Here is a 12,732-nt window from a genome sequence, read left to right as displayed (position 1 = left end):
TTTCTTTTGTGTCACTTTTGGGTGGTTTCCATTTCATGATATGTTTTTTCCCCAGAGAAGCTAGTCTGCCTAGCTTAACTCAGTGTGGTGAGGTACAAGGTAGCCCTGTGTTTTCCTGAATGGATTTACTCTGCCATATGGCAGGTTAGTGAGTTGCCACGACAGATTTGTAATGGGGAAAGGGCTGTGCAGGAAAGGATGTGCGTGATCAGCAGATTTATAGATCAGAAAATGAAATCGGAAGAAAGAATTTCCAGAGTGCCCTTTCCATTTGACAGCTCTTCACGGAGAGGGTGTGGAATGGTTCTTTGGTGTTTTTCTATTTGGGCTTTTGGCTGTTCAGCATAGGCCTTGATTTTGCAAGGCATCAGTGTTCCGAGTGTTGTGTTGCTGGCTTCCTGTTCACAGAGATATTCTCTTTGTAGGATTTAAAGCTGTGCTGAGTTTCATGTGATAAGATCTCTGTAGCAATTAAATTCCTGAAGACACATCAAGGCTCCTGTTGGCTAAAATGGGGATTTGCCAGGTTTTGAGTCATAAGAAGAGGCTATTCAGATACGATTCAGTGCGTACTGAATCTTTCAAAGGAAAGAAAACAAAAAGAAAAGCCGAGTGAGCTAAAGATTTATATGTCCTGGTGTATTTAAGTCTGTGCTATCCAGTATTGCAGCCACTACCCATATATGGTTATTTACATTTAAATTAATCAAAATTAGGAGCACCTGGGTGGCTTAGTTGGCTAAGTGTTAGATTCTTGATTTCGTCTCAGGTCATGATCTCTAGGTTTGTGGGTTTGAGCCACATATCAGGCTCTGTGCAGACAGCACAGAGCCTGCTTGAGAGTCTCTCCCTTTATCTGCCCCTCTTCCGCTCTCTCTCTCTCTCTCTCTCTCAAAATAAATAAATAAACCTTTAAAAGTTAAATTAATTAAAATTAAATAAAACTAAAGGTTCAGTCCCTCATTCTCACTAGCCACATTGCAAGTACTCAATAGGCACAGGTGGCCAGTGAATACAGTATTAAGCAGCACAGATAAATTATATTTCCATTATTGCTGGAAGTTCTATTGGATAATTAATGTTGGTCGAAGTAGAAGATGTCGAGAAAGAAAATTCTTTCTTTGATTTCCATGAGGACATCTTCATCCCTATCATTTACTGGATTAGTGCAGTGGTTCTGAGGTTTTAATGCACAAGCGAGTCCTCTGTATGGCTTATTTTAAATGGAGACTTGAGACCCCTCCCCAGATTCTGATTCATTAGGTTTGGAGCTGTGACCAGAAATCTGTACAAATAACAAGTATCCGAGGGAATTCTGATGCTGGTAAGTGGCTCAGAAACTACATTTTGAAAAATATTAAGTGAGGAACTTGAGAGTTGCCAGTCTCTTGATTTTGCTTCCCCCTTCGCTCTGTAATTATTGACTTTCTTTTGTGTCCCCAGTAATTGGTTGCAAGCACCATGCATACTCAACTTCAACTTTTGGTTGGTAATAAATAGCAAAAAGAAAATTCATTTATTTACCATCTCATCTTTTTAATATATGTACGTTTTAATTTGGCTGTGCCCTACAAAAAGTAAAAAGAAATGGTTAATTCAGTACCATTCTGGACTGTGTGGGAAGGTAAGTCTGACAGAACACCTCTGACCACTAAGAGTTGAGCACCCACAAGTTGTGAAGCTATAAAGGGGTGAAAAAAGAAATATAACACATGATCTTCTCACCGAAGAAGATTATATCTAGTTAGGAAATAACATCCAGAGACTTACAGGGCACTTAGTAAAACAAATCAATAATTAGAAAAATAATGTAGGAGAACCTAAATCCTGAAAGAACTCAAAGGAAAAGCATGATCTGACTTGATTGAAGATCACCTAGGTTGCTTTCCTTTGTATGATTTAAGGGTTTCTTATCTAGGGACATGGCCTTTGCCAATCTGGAATGGGCAATAAAAAATAGGAAGGATCTCTCATTTGGTCCTGTGGTATATAGTTGTAGGTTTTAGCAATAGGACAAGGCCAAAAAGGGCATCTGGAAACCAATTAAAGGAACTACTCAGAATTTACTGGATTTAAAACTTCTCTGGGTGACTCCATAATCATGCAACTTCATTTGCTCACAGAAATGAAGGTGTAGAAGAAATGGGGTTGAAGGAAGTTTATAGGAGGAAATACCTTTAGGAAATTTAAATATTGGTACTGGCAAAGAAAAAAAAAACTGTCAAGGTTCCAAAGAATAAAGAGTTTTCTTTTAAATTAATTGTCTAGCCTCTTTTCCTTAGAGAAATTGCCCATTAGGTTTCTCGGAAGAACAATATGGAAGAAGCAATGTTAGGAAGACAGGAAGAAAAAAAGCTCAATATGTTGCCACTATTTTAAAAAGCATTTTCATGTATATCATCTGGAAGATTTGCTTTTTTTTTTTTTTTTTCCTTTTTGCTTGGTAGTTTGGTTAAACCAGTAGCCACTCCATCACTTGTCCTAAGAGATCTAATTCGGTACTTACATATACTTTTAGTAACGAAAGTAAAAGTTTTCCCACCGTTTCTACAAGATGTACGTGTTCTTTTCACATTGTCTTAGTCCCTCAGGGTTGCTATAACAAAAATACCATGACTCGGTGGCTTATAAACAGCAAATGTTTCTCTTAGTTTGAAGGCTGGGATGTCCCAAGATCATGGCACCAGATTCCATGTCTGGTAAGGACTTCCTGATTCACGGCCATAAGACTGGCTTTTCACTGTGTCCTCACGTGGGTGAGGGGTGAGGGAACTGTTTTATAAGGACACTAAAATCCCATTTGTGAAGGCTCATTCCATGAGGGTCAACCCATTCATGACCTGATCATCTCCCAAAGGCCCTGCCTCCGAATACCATCACCTTGGGCAAGGGGCATTTTAGCACATGAATGGGGGTTACACAAACATTCAGACCATAGTGGACATATAAAATGTTATTTAGATTGGGGTGCCTTGCTGGATCAGTCGGTAGAGCACGTGACTCTTGATCTAGGGGTTGTGAGTTTGAGCACCATGCTGGGTGTAGAGCCTACTACAAAAAAAAAAAAAAAAAAAAAAAAAGTTATTTAGATTCAGACTCACAGACTGTCTCCTTAGCCAGGTTCTTTGGACCCAAGAAAAGAAAAATGGCACCTTAGGGACACCTGGGTGGCTAAGTCAGTTATGCATCCAACTTCAGCTTAGGTCATGATCTCAAGGTTCATGAGTTCAAGCCTTGTGTCAGGCTCTGTGCTGACAGCTCGGAGCCTGGAGCCTGCTTCAGATTCTGTGTCTCCCTCGCTCTCTGCCCCTCCCCAGCTCGCACTCTGTTTCTCTCTCTCTCAAAAATAAACATTAAAAATCTTTTAAAGAAAAATGGCACCTTGTACTGTAGAGGACTTTCTCTTTCTTACCTTTACCTGTCCTGTTACCTCTATTTTGAAATACATTGAAGCTGACCTAAGATTGCCTTTACATTTGAGGGTCTTCATCTCTCACTGGTATTTGAAACATTATGTCTCTCCTCTCCTGTCCCTTTGTGTATACAACTAGGATCTTGATCAGTACAAGATACAGAGGACATGATCAGTTCAGAGATGGTTCAGAATACAAGTTTCTTTCCCCTGGTGGCCAGTTGGGTGCAATGTGAATGAACTAAGGGTAATGACATTACCTAAGGAATACAAATCAGCCTCACGTAAAAATTAGCTGATATTCGGGAATTTATACAAGCTTAGAAAATGTAAAGATTCGACTTAGTGCCAAGCCCTCCCCCCAAGACAGTATTTTATTTCTTAACTTCCTTCCAAAGGAACCAATTTTGAATTGAAAACTAGTGAGCATTGAGTTGAAAACGGCGGTTGCAAGCCTTTTTCTAGGAAAAGATTTTGCTGAAAGCTCGCTCTCTCTCTCTCTCTCTCTCTCTCTCTCTCTCTCTCTCTCTTGGGCTCTGTCGTGCCAGGTTGAAAGACTGGAGCCTTCTATAAGACATGGATAGATGCAAACATGTCGGGCGGTTGCGGCTCGCCCAGGACCACTCCATCCTGAACCCGCAGAAGTGGTGCTGCAGGGAGTGCGCCACCACCGAGTCGGTGTGGGCTTGTCTCAAGTGCTCCCACGTGGCCTGCGGCCGCTACATCGAGGATCACGCCCTTAAACACTTTGAGGAGACTGGGCACCCGCTAGCTATGGAGGTCCGAGATCTGTACGTGTTCTGTTACCTGTGCAAGGACTATGTGCTCAACGATAACCCCGAGGGGGACCTGAAGCTGCTCAGAAGCTCCCTCCTGGCGGTCAGGGGCCAGAAGCAGGACCCGCCGCTGAGGCGCGGCCGGACGCTGCGGTCCATGGCCTCGGGCGAGGACGCCGTCCCGCCGCAGCGCGCTCCTCAGGGACAGCCGCAGATGCTCACGGCTCTGTGGTACCGGCGCCAGCGCCTGCTGGCCAAGACGCTGCGGCTCTGGTTCGAGAAGAGCTCCCGCGGCCAGGCGAAGCTGGAGCAGCGGCGGCAGGAGGAGGCGCTGGAACGCAAGAAGGAGGAGGCGCGGCAGCGGCGGCGCGAGGTGAAGCGGCGGCTGCTGGAGGAGCTGGCCAGCGCCCCTCCGCGCAAGAGCGCGCGCCTGCTGCTGCACGCGCCCCGCGCCGCCGCCCCGCGCCCCGCCCCGCCGCGCGCGCCCGCCGGGGGCCGCCCCCAGCCGCGCCGCGCGCCCGCCATAGCGCCGGGCGTCACGGGCCTGCGCAACCTGGGCAACACCTGCTACATGAACTCCATCCTGCAGGTGCTCAGCCACCTCCAGAAGTTCCGCGAGTGTTTTCTGAACCTCGACCCTTCCCAGACCCAACAACTGTTTCCCAAGGCCCCCAACGGGAAGGCTCCGCTCTCGGGCAGGCCGGCCGGCAGCTCGGCCACCGAGCTGTCGGCCAGGAGCGACCGGGCGGAGTCGTGCGAGCGGGAGGGCCTCTGCTTCAACGGCGGGGCCTCCATCAGCAGGAGCCTAGAACTCATCCAGAACAAGGAGCCGAGCTCGAAGCACATTTCCCTCTGTCACGAACTGCACACCCTCTTCCGTGTCATGTGGTCCGGCAAGTGGGCCCTGGTGTCCCCCTTCGCCATGCTTCACTCCGTTTGGAGCCTGATCCCCGCCTTCCGGGGCTACGACCAGCAGGACGCGCAGGAATTCCTCTGTGAGCTGTTGCACAAAGTACAGCAAGAGCTCGAGTCCGAGGGTACCACGCGCCGGATCCTCATCCCTTTCTCCCAGAGGAAGCTCACCAAACAGGTCTTAAAGGTGGTGAACACCATATTCCACGGGCAGCTACTCAGTCAGGTAGGTTGGCCCACCCTGACCCCTACACTGCCCATCGCACTGCAGGGAGGCTTGCTGGTTAGAGTTTGGGCTTCCTGTGAGTGCCTCCCACAGGTTATCTGGGCGGACTAGGGTAGCCAACATTTGCTGTAATTACGCATAATGGAGGGTGGCCATTGTACCTTTCATTGTGCTGTACGTTGTGTTGGCCTCGTTGGGGAACTTGCCTCCTCTTTCTGGGCAGGTTTTTGGTTGAATTTCCCATATCGTTTCATTTTCAGTGAATGTCTTCAAGCTTTAATGACAATATAGGTAATATCTCATTGTTATAATTAAGTACCCATTGTTGGCATGCCATCCCTAGATCAGTTTCAGTAAACTGAACAGGTTGCCTATAACCCTGGTTCCACCCTAGTTTGAAAGAGCATTCTTCCTTCCAGGACATGCTTTACATAAAAAAGGAAGGGAGGTGGCTAGGAGGATGCCCAAGGCCTAAGCAAGCTTCCCTCCTGTTCCTCATTACCTCTTCTTTTCTGGATTGTTAGCATGTAGGGACATAAGCCAAGACTCATAGATAGAACTTTGTGCAGAAAGAATTTTTAGAGTTAAAAAACTGGACAACTTAAGAGATTGAGGTGAAACTTCTACATTATGCTACTGAGGTTTGTGTCTTGGTGTTTACAGTTTTAAAAGAGTGATGAATGGGATGGAAGAGAAGGTTTATTTAGGCTTTTTTTTAGCATGTGAAAGGGGAAGTATTTATGGGCACTTCCTCTACACCCTGAGGGTCCACAGGAAGAAAGGTGCATCGGGAAAGTTATGGGGGGAGAGGAGGTCTAATAAGGTACCCTGAGGCTCTTTGAATACAAGGATCTGTGTAGGGATACTGCAAGAAACAAGGGCAAAAAAGAGAGGCAAGTTGGAGTGGGTGGAAGGAGCAAAGTCTGGATGAAGAAGTTGTGAGGATGAGAGAAGCAGACAGGAATCTGCCAATTCTCTATCTCAGACCGATCTGTGAATGATCCCATGATAACTATTGGTCTGTACTACCATAGCATTGAATGGTAGAGCATGCTTTGGGAGAAGAGAAGAGAGAAAGGGGAAGGTAATAACCTGTGCTGTGTAGTTTATCAGTTCCAGCTAGCATCATAGTTAGCAATGTATACCAGAAGTAATATGCTCTAATGCTCTTAAAGTTATTATTTTAGTATTACAGTGAAAGATTTTTTTGAAAACTACACTTAGTTTTGGTAGGTTATGTGTTTTCTGTAAATCGAGCAAAAGTGTATGTGGGAAGCATGGAGATTATATAACCTGTGAATCACTCTTTTCATTCTAGGTTACATGTGTATCATGCAATTACAAATCCAATACCATTGAGCCCTTTTGGGATTTGTCCCTGGAATTCCCTGAACGGTATCACTGCATAGAAAAGGGGTTTGTCCCTTTGAATCAGACTGAGTGCCTGCTCACTGAGATGCTGGCCAAGTTCACAGAGACAGAGGCCCTGGAAGGGAGAATCTACGCTTGTGACCAGTGTAACAGTGAGTGCTGGGAGGTGGAAGTGGAGGGGGAGAGGTGGGTGTGCACCTGAAATATCAATTTAAGATGCTGCTTTTGCCCTTTTCATCAAAAGTAACAATGATAATTCTGAGTGGTTTTAAAGCATCTTTTAAAGATTTTTTTCCTCCCATTTTCCTGAAAACAAGCATGTTGACGTCGTCCTATGTTAAAAAACAAAACAAAACCTAGGTGTTGGGCTTCCTTTGACTCCTGCTGTGATTGACATCAGTTGTTATCTTGGGAGGCATTGAAAGGATCCTGAAATGGGGACTCTAAGAATGTTAGTACTTGCTTCCTAGTGCTACAAGGGTCCTACTTAAATTCATGAATATAGATTTGACAGTTCTTATTTCATCTAAAGTCAGGTGGCATAGCCTGTGTGAGGGTTACGGTATCAGAAATGTGTATTTTTGTACCGAATTTGTAGATTTCAAGTCTGTCAGAATTGATGCTAAAGACTGGTAGGAGACCAAGAAAGCAAGTCGTAAGGTGCATCAGCTTCATGGTTACTTTCTGCATTTGTTTTCACATGCCTTCACATGCCATGCATTTGAGGAAGTGGGGGAAGGAGGTCATAAAGTATCTCTGCCATGGCTCTAATTTAAAGTGGAACTCTTTCCATGTAGTTACGTAGACATCTGACGCAGACCTCCTTCTGTCTTGCCACACCAACACTCAATGCTTTTGCTAACCCAGCACATACAGAGGGAATACAGAGCAAACTTGGAAACTCATGTTTGGGTTTTTTGGCATGTCAAGATTTGGAAGCTAAAATTAATGGATTGTGTACATATCTTGAAATCAATTTGCAGCCATAAAATAATTTGGACTACAAGTTTTGGGAACCACAATCTTATGATGACCCTTCTTAGTATGTTTGCATATCGTCTTTAAAATAGTAAATAGTGGGAAACATGTTGCCCCTGAAGAATCAGAACAAAAATCAAAAGTCATACTTGATATAATTTTGCCAGTTATTTTTTTTTTTAACATTTGTTTATTTTGAGAGAGAGAGAGAACACATGAGCAGCGGAGGGGCAGAGAGAGAGGATGAGAGAGAACCCAAGCAGGAACCCAAGCTGTCAGCACAGAGCCTGACATGGGACTAGGTCCCACGAACCATGAGATTATGACTTAAGTGGAAATCAAGAATCAGACATTTAACCAACTGGGCCACCCAGGTGCCCCCATTTTGCCATTTTAGAATGCTGTACCTGGTTGACTATAGAGTCACCTGCCCTGTTCCTCATTGAGATATAAAGATAGTGACCTAAATTATCTTATTAAGAGCAGTATCTATTTGGTTTTCTTTTTTTTTTTAATGTCTATTTTTTTTTTCAACGTTTATTTATTTTTGGGACAGAGAGAGACAGAGCATGAATGGGGGAGGGGCAGAGAGGGAGGGGGACACAGAATCGGAAACAGGCTCCAGGCTCTGAGCCATCAGTCCAGAGCCCGACGCGGGCCTCAAACTCACGGAGCTCGAGATCGTGACCTGGCTGAAGTCGGACGCTTAACCGACTGCCCCACCCAGGCGCCCCTTTTAATGTCTATTTTTGAGAGAGAGAGTGCAGCAGGGAGGGGCAGAGGGAGACAGAATCTGAAGCAGGCTCCAGCCTCCGAGATGTCAGTACAGAGCCCCATGTGGGGCTCAAACCCACGAACCACGAGATCATGACCCGCGCCTAAGTTGGACACGCAACTGACTAAGCCACCCAGGTGCTCCCTATTTGGTTTTAAGATAGTGATTCTTAAAGCTTCTTACTTGTAAGAACAGACGGATGTTAAAAGCTGAACTTCATCATTCTCAGACATGATAGATTAGGTAAGAAATATTTTGTATTTATTTTTGCAAGAAAGGCATGTTTTTCTGGTTGCCAGATGTGCCAATTTCCAGGATTTCTCTAGGCGAGTTCAAATAGGGAAGGGAATCTATGGCGAAAGTACAAGATGTATTTTTGTTGTTTGTGAAGTTTCAAACTATCAGTCTTCTCGCTCTCTATGTGGCCAGCTTAATCAAATGGAGACAGAACTGATCAATCTCCGTTGAATCAGTCATTTCTTTTTCTTTGTGAATTTCATTTTAGGGAAACAAAGCCAGTTTCTATATTGTGTCCATCTTAGCTCACATACTCCCTCTGCTGAGAGTGGCAGTCGCCGCCAGGGTTCCCAGGCAGAGCTGCAATAATTTTTGAAAATCTGCTGGTGAATCAGAATGTAAAATAAGGCCAGGCCCCTCTTGGATTCTTTCTGTTCATGCCCCTACATGTCACGACCACCAGCCCTAGTCAAAGGTCCTATGGCACGCTCATTCTGCTGCAGTCTGCTGTGAAACCAGCAGCTTCACATCCTGTTGTCACAGGAAGCTCTGTGAAGCGTCATCTGGCTGTGATCTGCTACCTTTATGAATGGTATAGGTACAACTTAGAATCAGATGTCAGGCTCTTCAGACATTGGGACCATGATAGCTCAAAAACAATTAGCAGGCACCACAGTGGACCACTAATTTTATATTCCCATCCATTCACCAGTCTAGTTAATATAATAACTGAGTGGTTGTCTATAAGTGGTTTCAGAGAAGGCTTCTGATGGAAATTAAGAGAACTTTATTTCCATGGTTTATTTGATGTGATGTATTATTTTTTTAACATTTGTTTTATTTTTTGAGAGAGACAGAACACAAGTGGGGGAGGGGCAGAGAGAGAGGGAGACACAGAATGTGAAGCAGGCTCCAGGCTCTGAGCTGTCAGCACAGAGCCTGACACAGGGCTCGAACTCACAAGCCGTGAGACCATGACTTGAGCTGAAGTTGGACACTTAACTGACTGAGCCACCCAGGTGCCCCTATTTGATGTAATTTAGAAATGCATTCTCCTCGGGGCACCTGGGTAATTCAGTCAGTTGGGCATCTGACTTTGGCTCAGTTTCTGACTTCAAGCCCCACGCTGGGCTCGCTGCTGTCAGACTGTCAGCACAGAGTCCATTTTGGATCCTCTGTCCTGCTCTCTCTGCCCCTCCCCCGCTTGCACTCTCCCCAAAATAAATAAATATTAGAAAAAAAAAAAAAAGAAATGCATTCTCCTCACAATTCAGTAGCTTCAGAAACAAAATTAGAGTCTGAGCACTGGTTCTGCTTTGGACTGGATGAATTTGGCCAGCCTGTCCACCTTGTCCTACATGTCCAGCAATGTGCTTATCCAAGAAAATGTTTCAAAAACTAGGTATAGCATAAAACTATAAAACCAGCAGTTTCTTTTCTAAATGTTTATATATGCCACAAACAAATCATGCTGAAAAAAAGAATCTGTTAAAATATTCCGTCCTGGGATGCCTGGGACATCGGCTCAGGTCGTGATCTCATGGCTTGTGAGTTCGAGCCCCGCGTCAGGCTCTGTGCAGACAGCTCAGAGCCTGGAGCTGCTTTGGATTTTGTGTCTCCCTCTCTCTCTGCCCCTCCTCCACTCACACTCTGTCTCTCTCAAAGATAAATAAACATAAACAAACAAATAAATATTCTGTCCTTTGGTAATCCTGTATCATCTTACGTTTTTCCTAAGCCTGAAATACATGCATTATTCCCCATTTCACAGGAGAGAAAACGGAAGATAGAGTTTTGAATGGCATAAAACCAGCTGTGAGCAGGAAACAGAATTAGACCTACCTGAGGAAAACAAAAACCTTTAAAAATTACATTTTGGTGCATCCTAATTTAAGTTATAAGCCCATATATAAAGGCATAGAACCCCAACATATGCATCTACTCTGTGTGCCTATTGTTGCAGTGACCTTCCATTATATTCCATTCATGAATATATGGTATCAGGAGTATACCACCCTAAACCTGTATCAGTTTTGGAGGTTGCTGATGCAAAATCTTAGAAGTGGATATATCAGGATTAGGTTTGTTTTCCAGTCAACTGAAACAATAATGACTTGAAACAAGTTTTAGTTGTTTTTGGTTGGTTTTTTTTTTTTTCTGTTATGTAAAAAGAAGTCTGAAGAATATTCAGGGGCCAGCATGGCAGCTGCATGGTCACTGGGGACCCAAGCTCCTTCCACCTTTCAACTTGACTAGGGTTTCCATCCCCGAGGTTACCTGTTGGTCCAAGAGCAGTTTGGGCAGTTGCAGTCATCCCAACGGTGCCACACAATCATCCCTTTCATCTCTGGCAGAACTGCCGTGGCCACACCAGGCAAGCACAGGAGGCTGGGTTATGCAGTCTTACAGAGGGTCACATTGCTGTCCCAAATGAAACTGAGGTTCAAATACTGAGAGATAAGGAGAATGCATATTGAGTGGCAAGTCATTATCTCTGCCATAGCTAGGAAAGAATGAGACTCCTCACAATCTGTGTCTTCTACCTTCCCAAACCATATAGGCAAACGACGAAAATCCAATCCAAAACCCCTTGTTCTGAGTGAAGCTAGAAAGCAGTTAATGATCTACAGACTACCTCAGGTCCTCCGGCTGCACCTTAAAAGATTCAGGTGAGCTTGCTCTGGGACCTTCCAGGTGGCTGTGAGCTGTGGGGATAGCTGCTTCAAAGGCTTTGGTATTGGGAGGGGAAGCCTGGTCCCTAGAGGCCTTGCACTTTTCTGTGGCGATTAAATGTTGGAACCGGGGACAGGGCTTTAGCCCTTACAGCCCTGCTTAACCAGCTAGCCTGCAGTGGGTGTCCATGCTTAAAAGATTTTCTAGCCTCCCTTGGGCTTACATAGAGTCATCTTCAGAATCTAGCATGATATAATCTGAAAAAAAAAAGGCAGGCAGTAAACGACAACAAAGTTATTTTAGGGATTTCTAGTTTCAGAGTACCTCATGGAACATTCACAGGAAATATATGTGGATATTGATCACTGTTTTATTGATGCAAAAACCAAATCTGGAAGGTTAAGTTTTCTCATTTCTCTTGTTTTACCTTCCTCTGCCTATGATAGCATATGCTATTTTTTACTAGTAAGAAATTTATGTCTATGTTTTAGGTGGTCTGGCCGTAATCATCGAGAGAAGATTGGGGTCCATGTCGTCTTTGACCAGGTATTAAACATGGAACCTTACTGCTGCAGGGACATGCTCTCCTCTCTTGACAAAGAGACCTTTGCCTATGATCTCTCCGCAGTGGTCATGCATCACGGGAAAGGGTTTGGCTCAGGACACTACACAGCCTATTGCTACAACACAGAGGGAGGTGCGTGCGCTTTACTCTGTGGGGTGGGGGACACGGAAGAGGGTTGGTTTGTCCACATTCCATCACTTTCCTTTTATTTCATCTTTAGAGGGATATTGCATACATTAAAATCCAGTGGAAAAAATTAACGAAAGTTGGATTCAAATTTTGGATGTATCACTAAGTGACAACATAAGATTGCCCTAAGAATTGACAGGAACTGACACATGTAAAAGTACTTAGCATGGTCCCTAGCACATAATGCTCAATTAATGTTAGATGTTCTATTATTTTTTAAAAAATTATTTTTAATGTTTATTTATTTTTGAGAGAGGGGGAGAGAGAGAGAGAGAGAGCGAGAGACACAGAATTCAAAGCAGGTTCCAGGCTCTGAGCTGTCAGCACAGAGCCTGACACAGGGCTCGAACTCACAAACTGTGAGATCATGACCTGAGCCGAAGTCGGATGCTTAATCGACTGAGCCACCCAGACGCCCCTGGACATTCTATTATTAATGCTTCTGCAGACCTGTTTCCTTCGTGGTTATGCAGAAATGCTATGGCTTACCTAACCTCATGGAGATAATGTATGAATCTCATTAGCCCCAGCTCATAATAAAGCTGAAGACATTTAAAGAGTGCTTACTATATCCTTACCATGGGAGGTGTGGGGATACAAGGGCTCTCCCAAGGAGCT

The 12,732-nt window shown here is 44.5% G+C and overlaps 1 protein-coding gene across 13 annotated transcripts in view; it reads left to right on the top strand.

The window, feature by feature from the left end:
• USP49 (ubiquitin specific peptidase 49) overlaps positions 1-12,732 on the top strand; it is a 95,714-nt gene that overhangs the window by 75,879 nt on the left and 7,103 nt on the right. For 11 of the 13 annotated variants that reach the window (XM_045057540.1, XM_023253959.2, XM_045057539.1 and 8 more), the window contains 4 exons: positions 3,961-5,326; positions 6,645-6,849; positions 11,248-11,356; positions 11,852-12,057. In XM_045057540.1, coding sequence (XP_044913475.1) covers positions 3,989-5,326; positions 6,645-6,849; positions 11,248-11,356; positions 11,852-12,057 — 1,858 coding nt within the window. In that variant the 5' untranslated portion in view covers positions 3,961-3,988. The remainder of the gene's footprint in view (positions 1-3,960; positions 5,327-6,644; positions 6,850-11,247; positions 11,357-11,851; positions 12,058-12,732) is intronic. The other 2 variants (XM_045057543.1, XM_045057544.1) reach the window with 2 other exon arrangements.

The sequence above is a fragment of the Felis catus genome, chromosome B2 (assembly GCF_018350175.1).
Source record: "Felis catus isolate Fca126 chromosome B2, F.catus_Fca126_mat1.0, whole genome shotgun sequence".
NCBI lineage: Eukaryota > Metazoa > Chordata > Mammalia > Carnivora > Felidae > Felis > Felis catus.
The sequence above is the reverse complement of the archived record's forward strand: the minus strand, read 5'-3'. Positions and strand labels throughout refer to the sequence as shown.